Here is a 24,460-nt window from a genome sequence, read left to right as displayed (position 1 = left end):
ATGATCTCCATTGTACTTGTAGGGGTATAAATGAGCTGAGCTCCAGCACGCCTAGCACCTCACGCGGATGGTTTTTACGGCGGATAAGTTGGTTGATATTATTTTATTGTGAGAAAAACACTATATTATAACTGATAAAGTGGGCTGATAAGTTTAAGCGAACAGGACGAAAGACCGTGTTGCTAAACAGCCCTCAATTCAGCTGGCAAACGTCCTTTAATTTCAGTTAATCCGACTAACAGAATCACCTTTCGTGCCCCTGAAATAACCGAAAAGCAAGTAAGCAACTGCCATTGTTGATCACTACTACCGAAAAATTTAACCATGACGGGCAAATAGTATTATCCGGGCAGTTTTTCGAACCGCCTTGGTGGAAAGGTCATGGTTAATAGTGGCTATACCGAGACAGTTCGAATGCCCGCCTCGGTTAATCAAATAAAAAAACAAAAAAACAAAACCATGGACAAGCCCAATGAGCCCATCCACATCGTTGGATCTCGCTCGTTGGGATCTGCCGCCGTCGGATCCACGCCGCTCGCCTCCTCAACCACATCTGGGCACCGGGAGCGCCGTCGGGGAGGAGGGTGCCGGATCCACTGCTAGGGAGGAGGTGGGGCCGGATCCGCCGTCGGGGAGGAGGAGGATGCCAAATCCGCCGCAGGGGATGAGGAGGGGCCCGGATCCACAGTGGGGGACCGAATCCGCCACCGGGGACAAGGTGGGGGCAAAATCCACCGCTGGGGACGAGGTGGGGGCCGGATCCGATGCGGGGGACGAGGTGGGGGCCGCATATGCCGCCGAGGAGGAGGTGGGGGCCGGATCTGCCGTCGGGGAGGAGGAGGGGGGCGGATCCGTGCCCCCCCCCCCCCCCGCGTGCCGCCGGGTGAGACGGGCCTCGCTCGCCGCCGTGGTGGGAGGGAGAGGGAGGAGGGGCGGCGGCATGGTGGGAGGGAGGAGTGGCGCCGTCATGGTGGGAGCGAGGAGGGGCGCCGGCGTTGTTGGAGGGAGAGGGAGGTGTGACTGGTGTGTGTGTGAGAGAGAGGCGTCGATCAGTGGGAGCGAGGAGGGGTGCGGTCCACTAACGGGCTGAGGGAGAGGGAGGAGAGGATGAGAGTGAATGAGGGAGTGAAACCCTAGAGTCCCATATATATACTCTGTGGGATAAAGCGGGCTGAGCTGGGCTTTTCTAATTCAGAGTGTGCTTGGCCATATTAACCGAGGCGGGCCTTATAAGAGGCCCGTCTAGGAAAATGATCTGGTTTTCCCAGGCGAGCATCTTATAAGGCCCACCATGGTTAATAGATTTTAGGTTAACCACCTCAGTTAATAAAAAATAACCGCCTCGGTTAATCCAAGCATTAACCCAGACGGTTTAAAAGCCTGCCCATCTTCGAGACCTATTTGCAAACGCTGCGCAAAGGATTTGTGTAGTAGTGGATGCCTATTATTGCCTAGTCTCGGGTTTAAAACTTCGTCAATGTTTTGCGAATTTCTGGTAATCTATGGTGACCAAAAGAAAATTTCAAAATTTCATATTACACTAATGTATATGTTGCATGTTCTTTTGCTGAATTGATGTGTAGCTATAAATGATGCTAATATTTTGTTAAGATCTAAACTTTTTAGAGAATCATACAACATGTTTAGTCTCGAAAAATTTGGGTAGTTTCAGCTAAGTTTCGGTAATTTTAGAGGTGTCAAAGAAAATTTCTGATATTGAAAACTCTAGTCTAACTCATCGGGTCGTCTTCTTAACTTTATTTTGTTGTTTTGGTGGCTATGGTTTTGGTCAATCTTCTAATAAGACCAAAAATACTGACACATAAAGAGTGCCGTTTCTGAGGAGTCAGATATTTTTAATTTTAACCAAAAATATATAGAGAATATTAACTTGTGGTGTACAATCGGTACTGTGAGATAAATTGTTAAATATATTTTTGTAATAAATTTATTTGAAGATATAAATGTTTTACATAGCTAGTTAAACTTAAAGTTTGATCCGCGTAATTTTGGACCGACGGATGTAGTAATTGGGTGAGCAAACTTTTGAAGTGACGGACGGTAAAACATTAAAGTAATTTGAAAGTGGTAAAAAGTTAAAATGCCTTCTTTATTGCGCCTCTAAACAAGAACTGTGGCAGATCAATTGAGGGGTTGGGTGGGCCTTAGTACAGAAGCAGTAATGACATGAACGTGGGCTCCAGTCAGGCGTAGCCGAGCCACCGGCCCGCAGGAGTCAGCTTGAACGGCCCATCACACTGCAATAAGAGCCCAAAATCGCGTAGTCCCCAAAGTTCGTGTTTCTAATAACTTAAGAATTCTTCCTCTCAAAGAAAACATATGAAATTGTATTTCCTTTGAGCATCGGTTGGTTCAGCATCTTAGTCTTATTCATTTTTAATTTTATTATTATTATTATTATTAATGGAAAGTTCACGTTAATTCTCACAAGTCACAAGTTAGAAAGAAAGTTAAATTCTTAAAATTCTCATAAATATTAGAAAGGTCTAGCCATCATCACTGTGGACTGTAATCACTGGTGATAATAATACCAATTGAGTCAAATTTGTTTCTTAAAACATGACCCACTTTTTTTAATGAAAATATAGCTGTAGCAACTAATTCAATGAAAATTTGGAAGTCAAAATCTAGATTTATGATACCACGAGACATAGGTTGCAATATGAGCCTCTATAACTTAAACTAATTAACGTTTGTCGAAGATACTTTTTCCAAAAGGACGGCAAGAAAATTACCGTGATTTTTACTAGACGAGGAAAAAAAACTATATGTATATAGATAAAAAAATATATCGAGTGATAACTAATAAGTCCTTATAATCGATATAGATAGAAAAAACTATATGTAAAAAAACAAAAGACAGCACAAAGAAAGTGATTATGATTAGTCGTAAGTACAAACTTTCTAATAATTATGTATCCTATAATTGTACCTCCTGCTGATTTGAACCCATGCTGAAAACAGGCTAATTACTGTGTGCTTTCTTGTCTAGACTAGACTAATCAACGCATGGTAAAATATATAGCACCAGCACCGACCTGCTAGCTATAGTGAATTTCTACCTCATTTCCTTGCAGCTTATCACGTACCTGCTCTACTACATACCTTGTCAGCTACGCCACTAATCTGGTAAGCACTAATCATCTTACATTCTCAGGAATAATTGACTGTAATAAGCACACGGCAGGAGATGCGACTGCCGTCAATTATGGGGCCAAATGACACGGATCAAGTCATCGACGCCGCTGAAGGCGAGATCATCCACGGGAGGGATGAGCGAGTCCCAGTCGATGGCCGTGGCGGCGTCTTCCCCTCCGTCCACGACCCCGCCGCCGCCTCGCGACCCCGACGACGAGCTTTCGTGAGAGTTCTCCGCCGCCGCTGCCCCATGTCGTCGTCCGTTGTTGTCGGCCGCGGCGTCGTCGACGACCGCGGCAAGCATCTGCTGCTGCTGCTGGTGGCTCGTCGTCTTCACCGCCGGCGGTAGTGGCAGTAGTGGCTGTTGTAGCTGTTGCTGTTGGTAGCCGCAGTGGACGGCTTGTTGAGCGGCGGCGGCGAGGCCACCCGGCGGGTTGAGCGGCCGGCGGTCGAAGGACCTCAGCGTGCCGGTGCTGATGTACACCCGGCAGACGCTGAACTCGTTCCGCAGCTGCATGCAGACATGGCAGATACTACTGAATACTAGCAGTTGCATCATTAATACTTGCTGTACGACACGATCAAAGTCATCATTAAATGCAAAATATACATAGTCCAATTAACTACAGTGTGGTACTAGCTAGATCCCATGCACAAGGACGAAACGGAAGGACGTACCATGATGGGCGCCCCTGCAGGTGCGTCGTCGGCGACGACGGCCTTGTACTCGTTCATCTTCCACCCGGTCTTTTTGCCGGTGGGCGCGCGGCCCTCGTAGAAGACCATGGTGCGCTTCTCCCCGATGACCCGGTTATTATTGGTGGGTGAGGAGGAGGAGTAGACGTACGACGGCGACCCCGTGGCCTTCCAGTATCCCGACGGCGTGGTGCGCGCGGGCCGGCCGCCGTGGAGCTCCCGCTCCGCGCGCGGGCGGAAGAAGAACCACTGCTCCGTGTCGCCCACGTTCGCCGCGCCGGCCAGCGCCTGGAGCTCGGAAGGGTGGTAGCTGTAGATGTCGACGACGGGGATAAGGTGGTCGACGACGGGCCTGGTGCCGGCGAGCCGGTGCCGAAGGTAGAACGTCAGCAGCTCCTCCTCCGTCGGGTAGAACCGGAATCCCGGCGCCAGCAATGGATCACTGCTGCCACCCGTACCACCACTTTCCATTATCGCCGCTCCTGTCGTGGTCCGTTCGCACGCTGACGATCGATGGATTGCTGCTAACTAAATAGTTCCTGATGAGGAGACGGAGCGAGCACGGCTGGGAGAGAGCAGCATTTATAGAGCGGCCGGTCGAGCCAGCAGTTTGGTACCTGTTGCTTGCTTAGGTAGCTCTCCATCACGTACAAGTACGATTCAGAGAGAAGATTGATGAAGAAAATTACAACACGTAGCCATGGCCGTGTTTCCGCGTTGACGTGGACCTGGACCGAGAGAGAATAAAATGGGAGAACGACGACTCGATCTACTCTAATTTGCTTCTCGCCGGCATTCTTGTTTTGGGTCTCTAGTGTACTAGCACTACGTACGCAGCCAGATGGAAATATATACAATACGTATCAGACAGTCTTGCGTTTTCAAGGGTTGCCGATACGTGGCCACTATAGTGTACAAGGACAAAAAAAAAAAAAAGAGGACCGGCCGGCTTTTAGGTCTTCTGGATAGTGGTTATAAAAAACTCTTCAAACGTGCACCCACAAAAACAACTTATAACATTAGAGTCCCTCTTGCAGAGGGGCTGAACACTCGATTTCTTTTCTCTAACTGTTCTTCATCTCCGCTTCTTCCCCCACCCACCGCTCGCCACGGCCACGCTAGGGTTTCGCTGAAGCTCCACAGCCGCGGAGCTCCAATGAAACCCGAACACCTCCCTCCCGCCGTCCCCACCGCCTGGCCGGCCGGCCTCCCCCGATTTCCACTTCTAAAACCGTCGGATTTGGAGAAGAAGAGAAGGAGAGATCGGAGAGAGAGGGTGCGCGGGCGAGGAGAAATTGAGTGTTCCAACATTCGGTTGTTGGATAGCATTACTCTAAAATTAAAGTTGAGCTAAAACGGTGGAGTCGAAATTGTTTTCGTCCACAAACTGAAGACATGAAAACATAGCTTTTCTTGATTTAAGGTCTTGTTTGGCAAAGCTCCAAGTGCTCCAGCTACAACAAAAACAGCTCCTGATATCATTTTTTTACCCAAACACATCTCCTCCATGGAATTTAGATCTGGGGTCGAGATCCATGGGTTTCATGGAGCACCTCAAGGGGTACTCTGAAAAGTGAAAACTCATGGATTCCTGAGTTGACCAAAATTACCACCATGCCACTGGTTACAAAGAAAATGGTTCATTTCTTCTCTCTCTCTCTCTCTCTCTCTCTCTCTCTCATCTTCTTCCCCACCGTGACTCTCACTCGGCCATTCGCGCTAGCCGCAGCGCTCGCCCAGCCATTGCGCAACCCCTCGGCAGCCAACGCGTCTTAGAGTTACAATCCTTTACCACCAAAATAGAGTGTTCAAGAAGCCAAACTTAGCCGTAGAATAGAACCGAAAAGAACCAACAAACAAACTCTCATGTCCTTCGCTGACGCTAGATCGGACCTTGCCGAGGTAGAAAGAGATACAAGAGGCAATATAATATAATGGCCATTATGTTTGATGATGATAACTTAGTTACATGTCATATTTGCAACACGCACCGACTCCATGCAGCCCAAACACCATTAGATTAGTGACAATATTTACCGCCAGCACACTACTATAGAAAATATTTCGCAAGACAGTGCCCAAGCATTAACGGAGGAGGGCACATTAGACTGCCACCTCCGTTAATGGTCGGCTTCCCTTGCGGTGAAGTGTTACCTCCTCTGCCTCCAAGCCGTCTAGGTGGCGGCAACCACAATAATTCTGTAGCTAAACTCGATCACTAGTGCAACTAGATGCAACAACTCAATGCAAATACACTAGAATCACTCCCAATCTCAACTTGGATCAAGCAATGGACAAAGAGATGAGTGGGAGGTATTTTCTTAGGCTCACAAGGGTGTTCAACAGGTTAGGGTGCCAAGAGAGCCGGTCATGAGCCAACCAAAGTCTATTTATAACCCCCAAAGAGCCACACTAGCCGTTACCCACTCACTGCAGGAATTTTGGGGTGTCGGACCGTCCTATGACACTGGTCGAACCAATGGCGATGGGTCCAATGCTCTGTGCTACTGCCATGTGGATGTTACTGTTTAAAAAGATCCATTGGCACCCAATGTTCACTATGTCACATGGTCCACTACCCCTAGGTCTGATGCCCATCGGATCGACGGCGACCACGGTCCGGTGAGAAATAGAAAGGTTCTAGGAACGTGTTTTGGGCACAGGACTGATCCGATGCCTTTCGCCGGACTAGGATCCGATGACCCTCTCTAAAGCACACCCTAGCGCTAAAAGTGGGCTAGGCTGAGCAAAAGCGCTAACGCACTGTCCGATGTGGCTAGCCGGAACCGATGGACCAAAGTCCATGGTCTAGTGTGACCTGAATGCGCTTAGCTAGGGTTAGTCGTTGGACTCAGCCTATGCTGCTCTGACGCCTCTGTTAGGGTCCGACGGCCCCTAGTGGTCGTCCTTAGCTCGATTCTTCCACCCTTCTTCGCAAGTGCTAACTCCAAAAGTGTTTCTCCACTGAAAGGTCCTAAGGGCTAGAGGGGGGTGAATAGCCTATTAAAAATTTCTACAACAACACTTAACAAACCGGTTAGACAATTATGAGACGAAGTAAGTGTTGCGCTAGCCTACTAAAAATACAAGCCACCTACCACAATTCTAGTTTATATAGTTTCTATCCACACAATAGCTCTGACACTACACTAAGTTAGTGTGCTCTCAAAAGCTAACTAAAGAGCCACACTAACCAAACTAACAAGCTCTCACAACTAGCTACACTAAAGAGCTTGACAACTAGTTTGCGGTAATGTAAAGAGAGTGGGCAATTTATTTATACCGCCGTGTCAAAGAAGGAGCCAATCAATCACAAGAATGAATACAAATGAAGACCAATCACCTCAGAATCAAATGATGAACACAAAGATTTTTTACCGAGGTTAACTTGCTTGCCGGCAAGCTACTCCTCGTTGTGGCGATTCACTCACTTGGAGGTTCACGAGCTAATTGGCATCACACGTCAAACCCTCAATAGGGTGCCGCACAACCAACACAAGATGAGGATCACACAAGCCACGAGTAATCCACTAGAGTACCTTTTGGCTCTCTGCCGGGGAAAGGTCAAGAACCCCTCATAATCACCACGATTGGAGCCGGAGACAATCACCACCCTCCGCTCGATGATCCTCGCTGCTCCAAGCCATCTAGGTGGCGGCAACCACCAATCGTAACAAGTGAATCCCGCAGCGAAACACGAACACCAAGTGCCTCTAGATGCAAACACTCAAGCAATGCAATTGGATTCTCTCCCAATCTCACAAAGATGATGAATCAATGATGGAGATGAGTGGGAGGGCTTTGGCTAAGCTCACAAGGTTGCTATGTCAATGCAAATGGCCAAGAGGGTGAGCTTGAGCTAGCTATGGGGCTTAAATAGAAGCCCCCATGAAATAGAGCCGTTGTACCCCTTCACTGGGCACAACACGGGGTGACCGGACGCTACGGTCATATCGATCGGACGCTGGACCTCAGCGTCCGGTCACGCGATGCGTGCCACGTGTCCCCTCTCTTTAAATGTTGATCGCCCGATCTCAACGGTCAAGTGACGACCAGACGTAGCAGCTCAAAGTGACCGGACGTTGAACCCTAGTGTCCGGTCATTTCCAGTAAGCATCCAGAGATGACTTTTCATGATCGGACATGTCCGGTCAAGCTCGACCGGACACACCCAGCGTCCGGTCACTCGGCGACTCCTCTGTCCACTGCCACGTCCACACTCTACGGGCGGACACTCCACCGGTGAAGTTCCTAACCCTTGCTCAAATGTGCCAACCACCAAGTATATCACCTTATGCACATGTGTTAGCATATTTTCACAAACATTTTTCAAGGGTGTTAGCACTCCACTAGATCCTAAATGCATATGCAATGAGTTAGAGCATCTAGTGGCACTTTGATAACTGCATTTCGATACGAGTTTCACCCCTCTTAATAGTACGGCTATCGAACCTAAATGTGATCACACTCGCTAAGTGTCTATATCACCAAAACAAAATGGCTCCTACCATTTATACCTTTGCCTTGAGCCTTTTGTTTTTCTCTTTCTTCTTTTCAAGTCCAAGCACTTGATCATCACCATGGCATCACCATCATCATGTCATGATCTTCATTTTCTTCACCACTTGGAATGTGCTACCTATCTCATGATCACTTGATAAACTAGGTTAGCACTTAGGGTTTCATCAATTCACCAAAACCAAACTAAGCTTTCATCCACTAGTGCAAGTGAGTTAGCATTTTTACAATCATTTTCAAAGGTTTTTTCATGTCCCCACTAAGTCTAATGCACATGCAAGGAGTCAATCCACCTATAGTGGCACTTAGATAACCATTTTGAACTTTAAGTTCTCCTCTTAATTGTACGACTATCTATCCTAAACCTGATCACATACTTGCGTCTTGATAGGCAAAATAAACACTTATACCTTTGCCTTGAGCCTATAGGGTTTTGTTTTTCTCTTTTTTTCAAAGAATTGAGCACTTGATCACCATTTATGTCACCACCATCTCCTCCATGAGTGCCTTCTTTGCTCACCCTTGGTGTTGACCTAACCTATCTCAATCATAACACTAGAGTAGAGGTTAGTCCACCTATTGTCTCAATTAACAAAACCAAACATATTGCTTTCACAGACCTTTGGTGTGGCCACTTGACGTCCTATATACTTAGAGGGAGAGGTGAGACGGTGGGGGTGTGTTTAGCCGGTGCTGCCTAGCTAGACAAGCAATCCTAGCCCCCACTAGATAGATCTAGTGACCCCTTTTGAAAATATTGTGTTCAAGTTGTTCAGTGTGCACATCTCTGATGCATCACCTCTAGTGAGCACCTGACGTTAAGGTGGTAGACAAGAGATTTTCTATAGTTACCTCGGTCAACTGAAGCTTCAGTGGGGGCTTCGATGACCCCACAAATAGTTCCATTGGCCCCCACATAGCAGTGCAAAGCTCTCTGTAGGATCTCTCTGGTGGCCCCATCGGACAATTTTAGTGAGTTTGGTGAGTGTAAAAACTCAACATAGAAGCTCTTCTCACCCAGCTTGCACGGGTGCTATCTTCAACATGTTTTTCTAAACATTGAAGCACTAAGTTAGCATTTTTCAAAGTGTTTTCAAAAACATTTTCGTTTGCTTCTCACCATGTCGCTAGGTCCAATGCATATGCAAGTTAATCAAGAACTAGTGGCAGTAGACAACTGCATTTGCTTTAGAGTTCCCCTCTTAATAGTATGCCTATCTATTTTAAACCTGATCATCCATTCTATTGTACCTTAGCTGTAGAAATAAAACCCCCTAGCATATACCTTTGTCTTCGGGCTTGTTTTCATCTTTCAATGTTGAGCACTTGATCCACTTGGGTCATCATCATCTCGTCCATGGTGGCCTCCTCTTGCTCAACACTTGGTGTGGACTAGACCTAGCTTATCAACACTTAAGCACACAAGTTAGTTCACTAGTTGTCACTCAATTACCAAAACCGAACTAGGACTTTTAATAATCAAGTGGTCCCACATAAAAAATCTAGAGCGTGTTGTGAATGCTAAATTTGATTTTAGACTAAAATCTAATTGGAGCACGTGCTTTGTTAAGCAATTTTGGATTATTTCGCTTGAGCACATATGCTGAGAAATTATATGACAAAATACTAAATTTCATACCAAGAATTTGGACGATTTGTTTCAGAATTCACTACTACAGGAATCAATTTGAGCAGCGTGGATAAAATGGGCTCTGTGGCGGGCACCTCTTTTGCCCGCCACGGTTAACCGGTGGTCGGCCAGCGAGGCCGGCCACCGAGGCGTCCGCTGCGGGAAAAGGGTTTACCACGGTGGGCCACCTTACTTGCCCGCCGCAGGAAATCGTTATTTACCGCGGCGGGCGGTATGAATCACCCGCCGCGGTTAATACGATTTACCGTGGCGGGCTCTTTAAACTGCCCGCCGTGGTAAAGAGTTGATTTACCGAGGCGGGCACTTTATCTTGCCCGCCGCGGTAAAGCCTGTACAAATACACAGCACCACCCCTTCATCTTCTCCACGGGTCTTCCTCTCTCAAACTCATGGGGGGAGGCTTTGCCCTAAAATTTGAGGAAACTTTTGATTTGAGTTGAAGGGCTTGGATTTGAGGGAGGAGGACATCATAAGCGGTTCATAAAGGCTCTCCCTCTCTCCTTCCATCCTCTCTCTCTATTTCCATCACCTAGAGTTCTCTCTAGATCTAGATCTAGATCTAGATCAATTTTAATGGAAAAAATGATGTCATGTATTTCTTTAACTTTAGATTCATCATAGATGCATGCTTCATCTTTCACATCGTCATTTCCTCTCTTTTTCATGATTTTGGACGTAAAAATCATCAATTTCTCCTAATTCTTCTTTATTTAATGTTGATTGTGACGGATAATGTTCATAGGTATGATGGATAGGTCGGAATGGATGTACCGGATCGATAGAGTGAATGATCCGTGATACCTCTTTGAATTAAGGAAGTTTATTGCTGCTGGTAAAGCTCACCATGAGAGACTGAAGCAGATGACAACCATATGTCCATGTTCTCGTTGCAAGAACCTGAAAGCCCACCGAGACAGCGAGGTGCAAACTCATTTAATCATGTATGGTTTCGTCGAGGGCTACACAGTCTGGACATTTCATGGCAAAAGAGTTAGTGCGAGTGGCGGTGCATCTGGAGTGAGCTCTTCGACGCCGCCGACGACAGCACCACCAGTGAATAAAGATCCTTTAGGAGCACCCGGCTCCTCATCATCTTCAGCAGCAGCTATGCTAGCCGACAGTGACAACAGTTGTCGTGATTACATCATGGTGGATGATCTAATGCAAGACATGGCCGACGAAGCCGGCGACGGTGGGGATGGTCAGGATACTATGAGCCAACCCGAGGATGTGCAACTTGTTGAAGATCTAGTCAAACACTTTGATGAAGATGACGTTGTGTTGGGTTGCCCAAAGTGGTTGGAGAATTTTAGAGAGTTGAAGCAGGCGGCAGTTGATCCTCTCTATAAGGACGGCGGCGATTGTCCGAAGGAGTGCATGGCGCTCTGTTTTAACCTCCATATGTTGATGTTGAAGGCTCATCATGGTTGGTCTGACACTAGCTTCAATGAGTTGTTAAGCTACCTTGCCACCATGTACCCACCGGCTAACAAGGTGCCCGCCAATACTTATCGGGCCAAGAAGCTGATCCGGCCAGTGGCGATGAAGCTTAGAAAGTTTGATGCATGCCCTAACCACTACATCCTGTATCGGGGCAATGAGTATGAGAATTTGACGAGTTGTTCGCACTGTGGCTTTAGTCGGTACAAGAAAAATGCTGGTTGTCGCGTGGATGCAGAAGACGAGGGAGGCTTGCGGGGTGGTCGGAAGAAGAACAAGAAGGGGGCAAAGAAGAGCAGTGCGGCCAAACAGATCTCGGCTCAGCAGGACGATGAAGAAGAGGGTTACACGCACAGGAAAAGTCCAACACTATCGGTGTGGTACCTGCCCGTGACCGATCGCCTACGTGCAATATTCGGGAACCTAGATGATGCCAAGCTCATGTCCTGGCATGCATCAGCTGACCGCCTGAAAGACGATGGCAAGCTACGACACCCATCCGATGGCAAGCAGTGGAAGGATTTCGACGAGGCCTACCCAGAGTTTGGCAAGGAGCCCAGGCATGTTAGGTTCGCGCTGAGTACCGACGGGATGAACCCGTTCGGTGAGCTTAGCAGCTCGCACAGCACTTGGCCCGTCATGCTCACCATGTACAACCTACCTCCCCATCTATGTCAGAAGCGTAGGTATTGAAAGCTCTAGTTTGGTTTTGGTTAATTGATGAAACCCTAAGTGCTAACCTAGTGTATCAAGATGATTATGAGATAGGTAGCACTACTCCAAGTGATGAAGCAATGACGAAGATCATGACAATGGTGATGGTCAAATGCTTAAACTTGGAAAAGAAGAAAGAGAAAAACAAAAGGCTCAAGGCAAAGGTATAAAATGTAGGAGCCATTTTGTTTTAGTGATCAAGACACTTAGTGAGTGTGATCACATTTAGGATAGATAGCCGTACTATTAAGAGGAGTGAAACTCGTATCGGAATGCGGTTATCAAAGTGCCACTAGATGCTCTAACTCATTGCATATGCATTTAGGATCTAGTGGAGTGCTAACACCCTTGAAAATGTTTGTGAAAACATGCTAACACTTGTGCACAAGGTGATACACTTGGTGGTGTTGGCATATCTACAAAGGAGGTGGTGTTTGCAGGGTTGAGATGGGTTCGACGCTTTTGGGAAAATGAAATGCCTATTTTCTATTGCGCCGGATGCACATTCTTGTGGTTGGCACATTGGAGCAAGGGTGAAGAAGTTAGAGTTGAAATGGAGTTGGTCGAAATGATGCTGGCGTCGTTCTTCTGACCGGATGCTGGGTCACTCAGCGACCGGACGCTGAAAGGCTGCGTCCGGTCGAGCTGTCAGACAGCACAGTGGCTAGGGTTGAGCACCGGACGCTGGTCTGTGTCCGGTCAAGGTGGACCGGACGCGTCCGGTCGAAAAAATATGCCTCGGGGAGCTTACTGGAAACGACCGGACGCTGGGGCTTCAGCGTCTGGTCAGTTTTACCGGAGCGTCCGGTCAGCTTCGTAGCCGTTGAAATCTGACGAACAACATTTGAAGCTGGTGACACGTGGCGTCCATCGGGCGACCGGACGCTGAGGGCCAGTGTCCGGTCAATATGACCGGAGCGTCCGGTCAGAGCGCGTTTTGCCCAGTGAAGGGGTATAACGGCTCTATTTGATTGGGGCTCTATTTATAGCCCCATGGCCGGCTCAAGGGAGCACTCTTGCACATTTTCATTGACATAGCAACCTTGTGAGCTTAGCCAAAGCCCTCCCACTCATCTCCATCATTGATCCATCATCTTTGTGAGATTGGGAGAGAATCCAAGTGCATTGCTTGAGTGATTGCATCTAGTGGCACTTGGTATTCGTGTTGCGCTGCGGATTTCGCTTGTTTCTGTTGGTGGTTGCCACCACCTAGACGGTTGGAGCAGTGGTGAAGGATCGGCACGAGTTGGTGATTGTTCGTGGCCGCCTTCGGTGATTGTGAGGGGAGTTGTACCTTCCCCGGTGGAGCGCCGAAAGGTAACTCTAGTAAATTGCTCGTGTCATTGAGTTACCTCACTTGTGGGTCGGTTCTTGCGGTGTCCAATCGTGTGGACGAGGTTTGTGAAACACCTCTTAGCCGCCGAACCACCAAGTGTTGGTCGACACAACGGGGACGTAGCGTGTTGGCAAGCACGTGAACCTCGGGAGAAAATCGATTGTCTCTCTTCTTTGGCATTCTCCCGGTGATTGGCTATATATTCATCTTGTGATTGGTTCATCCCCTACATGTCGGTATAATCACTCTACTCACTCATTTACATTCTTGCAAACTAGTTGATACAAGCTCTTTAGTGTAATTAGAATTGAGAGCTTGCTTTATTATTTACATTCATCTAGTTGAGCTCTTTAGAGTAGCAAGGTTGAGAGCTCTTAGTGAGTAATTACATAGCTAGTTTGTGTGCCTAAGTATTCATTGCAACTAGAATTGTTGGATAGGTGGCTTGCAACCCTTGTAGAGCTAGAGCAAGTTTGCATTACGCTATTTGTCATACTAATCAAATTGCTCTAGTTGATTTATAGATTTTTAAATAGGCTATTCACCCCCCTCTAGCCATATTAGGACCTTTCACGTAGGTACCTTATGCTAACCATGCTTATCTCCAGACCGAAGCAGCCCGGCAACGATATAGATGTGTTCCTAGAGCCATTCATGGAGGAAATGAAGATACTATTTGATGTTGGGGTCCAGATGGTGGATGCATCCCGCAAGGAGAAGTTCACACTAAAAGCAATCATCTTTGTCACCATCACCGATTACCCCGGTCTCTTCTCACTGTCGGGGCAGATCAAAGGGAAGACCGGCTACGTAATTTGCATCGACGGGACCTACTACACTTACCTTAAGGGATCCAATAAGATGGTGTACACGAGGCACAAATGGTTCCTCACCAAAAATCATAGGTATAGAAGAAGTATTATGAACAAATACTTTGACAATCAGGACGAGCCGCAGCGTGATCAACCGACGCAGACTAGTTGGGGGACAAAGGTGTATGAGATGGTCAAGGACATGGATCAGGTGGAGTTTGGAAAGAAGAAGAAGCCGTCTGAAGAGGGGACCAAGCAGACAAGGAAGCGAAAGCGGGACCAGACGGAGGAAGTCCCCACCGCCGTTCCTTTCAAGAAGAAGTCAATTTTCTTCAAGTACCTGACGTATTGGAAAACACTGAATACAACCCATGCCATTGACTGCATGCACCTAGAGAAAAATGTCTTCGAAAGCACGATCGGTGTCCTGCTGGACATCAAGGGCAAGACAAAGGATGGTATCAAGTCACGGACGGATCTTATCAATCTGGGCATTAGGCCGGACCTTCACCCGGGACCGCTTCAGAACGGTAAAGTCGATATCCCGGGTGTGGCCTACAACCTAACGCAAGACGAGAGGATGACTTTTCTTAAGTTGCTTAGGGGTATCAAGGTGCCGACTGGTTTCTCTTCCAACATCAAGAGCCTGGTCTCCATGAAAGACCTCATAATGACCGGCTACAACTCACATGACTGCCACGTCATGCTGACGGTGTTCCTACCAATTGCGATTAGGGTTATCCGTCCAGAGTACATGAAGATGGTCATCACACGGATGTCATACTTCTTTAACCACATCACCCAGAAGGTCATTGATAAGGCTGAGCTGCCTACCCTGAAGGAGTTCATCGCGGAGACCCTTTGCCAGCTCGAGATGTGCTTTCCACCATCTTACTTTGATATTATGCCACACCTAATGATGCATATGGTTGATCAGATCCATCAACTGGGCCCCATGTACCTACACCAGATGTGGACGTACGAGTGGTTCATGTCCACCCTCAACAGATACGTCCATAACCGCGCTTACCCGGAGGGCTCTATGATCGAGGTATACACAACGGAGGAGGCCATGAACTGGTGTATGAGGTACATAAGAGATGGGAGGGTGATTGGGCTGCCTGTCCATCACCACAAAGGCAAAACCTCAGGGATGGGGTGCATAGGCCAAAAAGTACGCACCGATGTGGCAAACCGAATGGTGCAAGAAGCTCATTATAGCATCCTTCATCATTTAGTGAGCATGGAGAAATACATTGAAAAGCACCTGGAAGAGATCCGCGCCGCTAATGACGGACAGCGCACGGAGGCATGGGTCCAGAACCATCACAAGAGCAATTTCATAGAGTGGCTCAAAGAGCAACACATACCCCTTAAAGGATGCCCTGATGAAGATACGAAGACCATTAAGAGGCTTATGTTAGGCCCATCCAGCCAAATCACCACGTGGCAAGGGTATGACATCCAGGGCTATAGGTTCCACACGAAAGACAAGGACAAGAAGAGCTCGGCACAGAACTGTGGTGTCGATACGAGGGCGAAGAAGAGTCCATGGGCCAGAGGAGGCAATACTATGGGCAAGTCGAAGAAATGTGGGAACTTGACTATGGCCAAAACCTACGCATAACCGTCTTCCGTTGCCAGTGGGTCAAACCGAATGCGGTTGCAGTGGACAATTATGGGCTAACCACCGTGGACCTAAAAAGTATTGGCTACAAAGATGAACCATGGGTACTAGCAACCAATGTTGCGCAAGTGGCCTACTATATATATGTAGAGGACCCAAAAAGGCATGTGGTTGTGTCCGGAAAGCAGCGAATTGTGGGAGCTGATGGGGTGCAGAGTCCCGAACAATACAACAACTACGCAGAGCTCGAGCTTTTTATCGATCATCCAAAGAAGATCAAGGCCGTTGAGGACCGATTCAACAAGTCCAGGATGATGCCGTGGGCCCACCCCGATGGTGAGAAGAGGACGGTGAAAGCACCTACACCAAAATGATATATGTATCCTAGAGACATATATGTAATAATATAGAGCTCAATCTATTGAAGACAAGTTTTGTAACTTATTATTAATATCATGGAACCATACTACTCTACTAGTACTACTAAATCTACTACTACTACTATACAATACTACTCTACTAGTACTACTCAACCTACTACTACTATAGAATACTACTACTGTCTATTGTACTAATACTACTCTCTACTACTCACATGTACTCTACTACTACACAACACTACTCTCTACTTACACACTACTACTCTCTACTAATAATAAATATCAGTGGCTGCTGCAGTATAAAAGTTTTAGATTAATAATAAATTTTAGATTAATAAGTTTTAGATTGATAATATCAGTTTTAGATTAATAACAAATATCAGTGTTGGATTAGAAATATTAACCGTGGTGGGCACGTAATAGCGCCCGCCGCGGTTAATCGATTAATCGCGGCAGGCAGTCTAAGGTGCCTGCTGCAGTAAACATTTACCGCTGTGGGCGGCTTATATTGCCGCCGCGGTTAATCTGTGCCTATATATGTGCCGCTACTCCGCCCTCGTCCTCCTCCCCCATGCCCGTGCCCCGCCCCCGTCCTCCTCTCCCTTGCCCGCGCCCTGCCCCCATGCTCCTCCACGCGCCCCGTCCCTAGAACCCTAGCGCCGACCACTGAGAAGTCTCGCGCCACCACCGAGCTCCTCCGCGCTGGGCCCCATCCCCGGAACCCTCGCTCCGGCCGCCGAGCTCCTCCGCGCTGGGCCCCATCCCCGGAACCCTAGCGCCGGCCGCCGACACCGAGGGCCGCCGTCGCCCCTGCTATTATTATCAGGCATACTTGTATTACCTACTACCTATTTCTCTCTACCACTGTTGTCTTACTACTGCTGCTGCTACTCTGAATTCAACTGAACTGCTATACTACACTTGGTGAATTTTGAACCGCTATACTACTGATCTATGATGCTTTTGGTGAACCGTAGCATTTGAATTCAATTCTTTTTGCTGCCTATGATGCCAAAGAAATTTGTGACAAAATTCTAAGCATATGCCACTGCCTATGATGCACCTTGCCTTTAAACTGATCACATGCTAAATTTGTGAGAATTTTGAGATGAATTGGTCACTCTACTGCAATTTTGCCAAATTTGATATAATTTTGGTGGTGGTGCTACCTATTTCTCTACTTAATCTATTCCTATACTGTCTGCTACTACTATCCTCCTATACTACTCCTATACTACTGCTATACTACTGTTGTATACTACTACTAGTATACTACTACTAGTATACTACTTTCTAGTAGTATACTACTACTACTACTGCCTACTACTTTCTAGTAGTATACTACTACTAGTATACTACTACTAGTATACTACTACTACTACCTACTACTACTCCCTCCTCCTCTACTCCCTCCTCCTCTACTGCCTACTCCTCTACTCCCTCCTCCTCTACTTAATCTATTCCTATACTGTCTGCTACTACTGTCCTCCTATACTACTCCTATACTACTGCTATACTACTATTGTATACTACTACTAGTATACTACTTTCTAGTAGTATACTACTACTGCCTACTACTTTCTAGTAGTATACTACTACTAGTATACTACTACTACTGCCTACTACTACTCCCTCCTCCTCTACTCCCTCCTCCTCTACTGCCTACTCCTCTACTCCCTCCTCCTCTACTGCCTACTCCTCTACTATGCTCTTGCTGACTAAATTGAGTAGTTCCTCTACTACTCTTACTCTTACCGACTAAATTTGATTGAGCTGTGATGGGGGTTTATTGCTGCCTATGTTGCCAAACAAACTTTTGAGCTGTACAGCTCTTACTCTACTCCTCTTACTCTACTCTACTCTACTCTCACCTCCTCTAGTCTTCTACTCTATCTTGATGGCCGAAGGACTTAGCCCTTTGGGGTCGAATTTTGAAACTATCTTGATGGCTTTTGTTTGGTATTTGCAATGATGATTCTTTTCACACTTCTAAGCTGAGGCAGTGGCATATGCAATGATGTGAACCCTTTTATGCTGAGGCAGCGGCGATGATGATCGAGTGCCCCCGCTAAACTAGGATGGCTTGTATACCAGATACAAGCAACCAGTTTAAAAGCGATGTGATGACAATGGGGCAAATCTAAGCCAACTACTACTACTTTACTACTCTAGTACTACTCTACTTTACTACTCTAGTACTACTCTACTTTACTACTCTATAACCGTGTCTATACAACTGAATTATGTATTCATTGTAGCTTTCCAATGGTGGAGGAACCGATAAGCGAATGGAGCGACCCTACCCCTAGTGCATCATCATCAACTAGCCTCGAGAGCCAAGTGTCCGTGACCCCAAGGCCAACAAAGAAACGTCGTACAGAGGACGAAGATGATCTGACCTACCAACCGAGGGACGACGAAGTTGAAAGTGCGCGGTCTCCAAACCCTGAACAGATGCCGGTGGAGCCTCAAGAATTAAATTTCGAGGAGGAACAAGTCAGGGATAAAGAACCCCCCGCTCCATCTCCAACCACTTCAGGCAACTCTAGGGGTCAGAGGACAAAGCTAAGAAGGGGGAACATGGGAGGCACCGGAGGGAAACCCACGATGAAGTCCATGTGATCCATGAGGTGGGACCAGAGGGAAACCCATTGTCGCCACCCACAGTCCTTGCCAAGTTCAGCAACCAGGTGGCATGTATAGTCAAGGACAAGGTGGAGATCACTTGGGAGGAGTGGAACAATGTCCCAGTTGACTACAAGACACATATCTGGGGTGAGGTGACGAAGAGCTTCCATTATCCCGAGGACGCCGATCTGAACAAGTGCAGGGAGTGGGTCATGCACGTGGCAAGAAGAGCCTTTAGAAACTTTAAGTCCATGCTGACCAGTACTACCTAAAGCTAGGCAAGTCACCCTGTGTCAAATACACTATGGTGAAGGAACATCACTGGAAAGAGTTCTGCAAACAAAGAACAACAGAAGAAGCAAAGGCAAAGAGCGCCAAGTTCAGCGCACTCGCGAAGAAGAACCTGCACCCCCACCACTTGGGCATGACTGGGTTTGCTGGTAAGAGGCCCCAGTGGCGGGAGGAAGAAAGGGCTAGAGCTGTCGCCAGGCTTCCCGATCCGTACAACGGTGTAGACTTGAGGGCTAAGGACTTCATCTATGCCCACAAGCCAAAGAAGCTCAAGGAGGGCGCGAGCAAGTTCAACGAGCCCAAGTTCGAGGAGGTGGAGAGGGCTCTCATCGAGGCCGCTAAATCCAAGGATAGCTTCGAGGTTCGCAGGGGCCAGGACTTGCTGACCCTGGCGCTGGGAACCCCCAAGCACCACGGCCGCGTCCGTGGAGTCATGGCAATCCGACGCTGCCACATACCGATCAAGGCAGAGGTACAAGGAGGGAATCTTTTAGAAGGGCTATGATCAAGGCGTGGCCGAAATGATCAGTCGGTCCATAAAAGAAGCCTTCACGAGCAATGACCCAGATATGGTGTCGATGAGGTCACAGATGCTTCGCCAGGCTGGCATGGCCGTGCCTCAAGTTCCATAAGGGCAGACATAAGGGCAGCCACTGCCGATGATCGAGGATCGCCCAAGGCACCCCGTCGACGACATCCGGGAACCCATGCGCGTCCACCTCACGATCCCGTTCGACAGGGTGAAAAAGTTGATCATGGGTGAGGGTTACATGCACCCCAAAGAAGATATCAAAGATTTCAACCAAAACCAGATCCCTGCCAACTATGCTGCCGTGATACTTACATGGTATGCGACCGAATACGAAGAATTTGAAATGGAATATCCAACTGCAGAAGGGGTAACGATCCTTAGAGCTGCCATGGGTTCCAAAGTCCTGTGGAACAAGGACGACATAGAGATCATTCTCTCGACGCCGACTTCTATGCTGACGGCGACACCAGCATCACAACCATCCGTTGCCGGATCTTGTCCCCCCGATGATCCGGATCACGGCGATGGCGATGACGAAGGCAATGGCGGGGATGACAAGGGAAGGAACTCACCCCGAGGCACAAGCCCTCACCCTCGTTCTCCTCCTCCAACAACAAGTCCACCTCCACCTCCCGGTAGTCCATCTAAGGGCACGAGCAAAGGACCGGGAGGCACAAGCCCTCACCCTCGTTCTCCTCCTCCAACAACAAGTCCACCTCCACCTCCCAATAGTTCGTCTAAGGGCACGAGCAAAGGACCAGGAGGCACAAGCCCTCACCCTCGTTCTCCTCCTCCAACAACAAGTCCACCTCCAGCTCCCGACAGTCTGTCTAAGGGCACGAGCAAAGGACCGGGAGGCATGGAGGAACCGGGGGCAAAGACACCGCCTGCTGCCATTGCGAGCACAAGCCACTGTCCTCCACCGCCGGCGAAGACTAAAGGCGACCAAGGGTAGCTCACATACTCACTTGAGTTTGAAAGGTATGGTAGCGGCGAGCATAATTTGCTAATAACTTTTCTTTGCCATAATATGGTACTAACATTTCTATCCCAGGCCGAGATCACCTTTCCATCTATTTCCTGAATCGGATGACTGCCCCGGCCATTACGAGCATGGGAAGTTCATGATAACCAAGGCCTAACTCGTCGACGAGGAAAGGTGGGAGACAAGGAGGTTTCATCTCTAGTACATGGAAGCGGCAAAAGATGGCCTTCATGGTTTTCTAGTCAAGGTTGTGGTGGAGTACTTCCACTTGCCCGGCAACGATGTAGAACTCCTCGTGGACTTTCACGACATGTACAGACTACCGTGGGAACAAGACCTTGACATCACCCAAGTCACCTTGTTCTCTATGTAAGTGATGAATTGTGAGTTTCATATATCACCTGCCTTTGAATCGGTCAAGACTAGTTATATATGCCACAATGGCTTGTCCTTGCAGGTTGATGGCCTATATATCCAAGGAACTAAAACTTGATGTTATCTATCTATCTCCAATGCATATTTCTCAAAGAATCATAATTGGTTACCACCTAGATGACAATCATCCAACCATGAAAGACTTGACCAAGCGACAGAGAGAGGCGCACAGGAAGAAACTGATGGACAATGAGAAGTTGAACATTTCAAGGTACATACTAGGAGCAATGAAGAAGATCAGGGGAAATGGGTGTATCCTAGCTGCCTACCACTTTGGGTAAGTCGAAGACATGCCTGTAGAGATAAGTGGGTAGCTAGCTAGTATTATTATTTATCGTCGTAACCTGTATTTTGTTTCAATGGCGCAGCCAAGGCCTCGAGGGTCACTGGGTTGCATTTATCATCTACCCTCAGGATGGTAGGGCCTGCGTATTTGATTCGTTGACAGTGCCAAACTTAAAAGGGTATAAGGCCTTTGAAGATTGCCTTAGAGTGTAAGTGACTGAATTGTCTTCTCATACGCGTTCTAATGCCCTGCCTAATACTAGTACATTTTGTATAGCGCTTATAAGGAGTATATGAAGGATCCTGAATGCTATGATCGAAGAACAGAGAATTTTAAGGCTAAGCATAAGAACCGCATCAAAATCAGACGCAACTTTCCGGTAAGTATTTGAAAGGTTTAATTGTGCTTTCCGTTCATATGCGTTCTAATGCCTGTGTTGTAATGCTTGTGTATCGATCATGCAGTGTGCCAAACAACCGGTAGGATCACAAACCTGTGGCTTCTACGCCTGTGAGTTCTTGAGGGTGTGCAAGCAGTACAACAGCAGTTGGAGGATGCTCAAGAATGGATTGAACTGGTCGAGAGACGTGCAGAGCAGCTTCAAGCAGACAAAGGCGGACATATGTAAGTTTGTCTTAGACAAATGCGTGCTTGAAGGGCCATGTTCTTCAATGAGAACAGCCCACTAACGATTTTATCGAAGTACGAGAGGCTGAGGAAATGGCCCACGATGATGCGTCCGCAGGATTACACCTTAGCGCATGTATAACGACTTTAATATGTAAATGTAATGAATTAACGATGACAAGAACGACTAAGTGAATGTATATATATATGTATATTATCTCTTGTGTAATGCCTGCATACTTTTTAAGTTTAATCTGTGAAATCTGGATGTGATTTGAATTTGAATTTATATGCCTGCTGTATTTTTTTAATTCAGGAAATAATTTACCGAGGCGGGCAAATAATAAAGCCCGCCACGGCTAATGAACATAACCGCGGCGGGCCACAAAAGGTGTCCGCCGCGGTAAAATAATTTACCGCGGCGGGCGGTGTAACGTGCCCGCCGTGGTAAAAGTATATTTACCGCAGCGGGCACGTTACACCGCCCGCCGCGGTAAATCGGTTAACCGCGTTGGGCAAAGCCGCCCGCCGCGGTTAAGCCACGATTTACCGTGGCCTCTAGGCCGCGGCGGACGGCTTTGCCCGCCACGGAAAACCGAAAACGCCCGCCTCCAGTAAAGTTTGTGTAGTAGTGATTTTTAAAACCATTTTAGGCCAAAACAATTTAACTGAAAACTCAAATATAGCATTCCAAAATGGATTTTAGTTTCGAACTACAAAATCTATGTCACAGGATCTAAGCAGAATGAGGCCGTACTTGACTTTTAGCATCTAATTGAGAAAAATATAGGATTTTTGGATGTCCCTAGGTCCTTCATGCTGGATCAACAAAAAAATAGCTTCACCGAAAGGTAAAATATAGCATTTCAGAAACAATTTTAGTTTCAAAACTATAAAATCTATGATACCAAATCGAAACAAAATGGGTCGCCGTTGATTTTAGTATCAGTGTAGAAAATTTCAAGATCTTTGGAGGTCCCAAGATACTTCGTTTGAATCAACAAGAAAGAAATTTTTACACCATCGAAAATAATCTGACTCACAATAATAATTCAAGGCGAGTGGTCACGGTGACAATGCCAACACGTCTATTTAGTCACACCAATATATATGGCATGTTTGTATTAATTTTCACTGTCATGCGCTATTATTGAAATATTAGTTTTTGTTTGAAAAGATCTAGTTATTGTTGACGAGATGATATCAAAGTCTACCAAATCAAAAGACATATGCCTTTTACTATTGTGAGGATTTTTTGAGGTTTATCTTTCTTCGTGAGAGTTAACGTGGAATTTCTCTTATCTTTAACTAATAATAAAAGTATAAGGTAGATGTACTATGGTATGGCTTTCATTATGCCAAAACTAATCTGTCCATGCTCAGCGATGATTATTAAATAGCGACCATTTGGCGAAATAAGTGTAGCTTAATTGTTGGTTAGATTGCTTATGATGGAATGTGGTCTATCAATGTTAACTTCTTGATTTAAAGTGAATGCTGCTCGTAATTTTTTGAATTTGTTTTAGGATTTATTTGTATTGTTATTTCAGTAATAGACAACGACGTGTGTGTCAATGTCAATAACAAGACACCATTGTGACTTCGTTTGAGATCTATGTATCCGGCCGCTTAGTCTTGGATGTACTTATAAGAAGGACGAGTTTAGTTATGTGATGGTGATCGAGAAAAAGGTTGGGACGTTTTGCTTAACGCGGTTCTGCATGCATGCCAAACTATGAAAAGGCCAATAAATAAACCCAGACGTGTGGGCCTGTTGGGGGGTTGACTAGGAGTCAAGGCAACCGAGACGCGGTCTCGTCTCGCGAATACGACAAATGGGATGACGATATAGGACCATATTATATATATACTTCCGAGATAATATATGAACTGAGTGGATCAATCAAGATCCGTGCTCTGCATTAGTACGTACTCCTTCGGTCCTAGAAATACTGCAATTCTCGTACATTTTATATTTTAGTATGTAAAGTTTCACCAATTATATATAAAACAATATAGATAATTATGATATCAAATAAATATCATTAGATTTGTTATCAGATATACTTTTCATAATATATTTATTTAATCATATAAAAAATATTGATATTTTTATCTATATATTTGGTCAAACTTTAAACACTTAAATTGAGAATGCAATCGGAGTTGTATTTTTTCCAGGACAGAGAGAGTCCTAGAGACTAGGACAAGCAGTTCATTTTCTCCTAGTAAGGTACTCCCTTCATCTGGAAAATACAATAAAATGTCTTAAGTTTGACTAATTATATATAAAAAATGAACTTTTTTACTATGGTTGCGGAGGCGTCAGGAAGTGTTAGCTGT

General features: G+C 46.6%; 2 protein-coding genes across 2 annotated transcripts; both read right to left on the bottom strand.

Moving 5' to 3' along the window:
• Window positions 1–543: 543 nt before the first annotated feature.
• Window positions 544–969, bottom strand: LOC136479393 (lysine-rich arabinogalactan protein 19-like). Its single transcript, XM_066477271.1, has one exon. The coding sequence runs from the start codon at window positions 967–969 to the stop codon at window positions 544–546; it is 426 nt and encodes a 141-aa protein (XP_066333368.1).
• Window positions 970–2,903: 1,934 nt separating this feature from the next.
• LOC136481506 (NAC domain-containing protein 90-like) lies at window positions 2,904–4,437 on the bottom strand. Its single transcript, XM_066478846.1, has 2 exons — window positions 3,838–4,437; window positions 2,904–3,670 (listed from the first exon to the last, which is right to left on the bottom strand). Exons 1-2 carry the CDS (start codon window positions 4,324–4,326, stop codon window positions 3,224–3,226), a joined length of 936 nt encoding a protein of 311 aa, XP_066334943.1. The 5' UTR covers window positions 4,327–4,437; the 3' UTR covers window positions 2,904–3,223.
• Window positions 4,438–24,460: the final 20,023 nt, after the last annotated feature.

This window comes from Miscanthus floridulus, chromosome 9, assembly GCF_019320115.1.
Source record: "Miscanthus floridulus cultivar M001 chromosome 9, ASM1932011v1, whole genome shotgun sequence".
Classification (NCBI taxonomy): domain Eukaryota; kingdom Viridiplantae; phylum Streptophyta; class Magnoliopsida; order Poales; family Poaceae; genus Miscanthus; species Miscanthus floridulus.
This window is presented reverse-complemented; position numbering and strand designations above follow the sequence as displayed.

Bases quoted from the DNA above. Each gene is read 5' to 3' on its own strand.
- LOC136479393 (XM_066477271.1), bottom strand. From the start codon at position 969: ATGACGGCGCCACTCCTCCCTCCCACCATGCCGCCGCCCCTCCTCCCT.
- LOC136481506 (XM_066478846.1), bottom strand. From the start codon at position 4,326: ATGGAAAGTGGTGGTACGGGTGGCAGCAGTGATCCATTGCTGGCGCCG. The intron at 3,671-3,837 runs GTACGTCCTTCC...GTCTGCATGCAG, and splicing joins CTGCAGGGGCGCCCATCATG to CTGCGGAACGAGTTCAGCGT.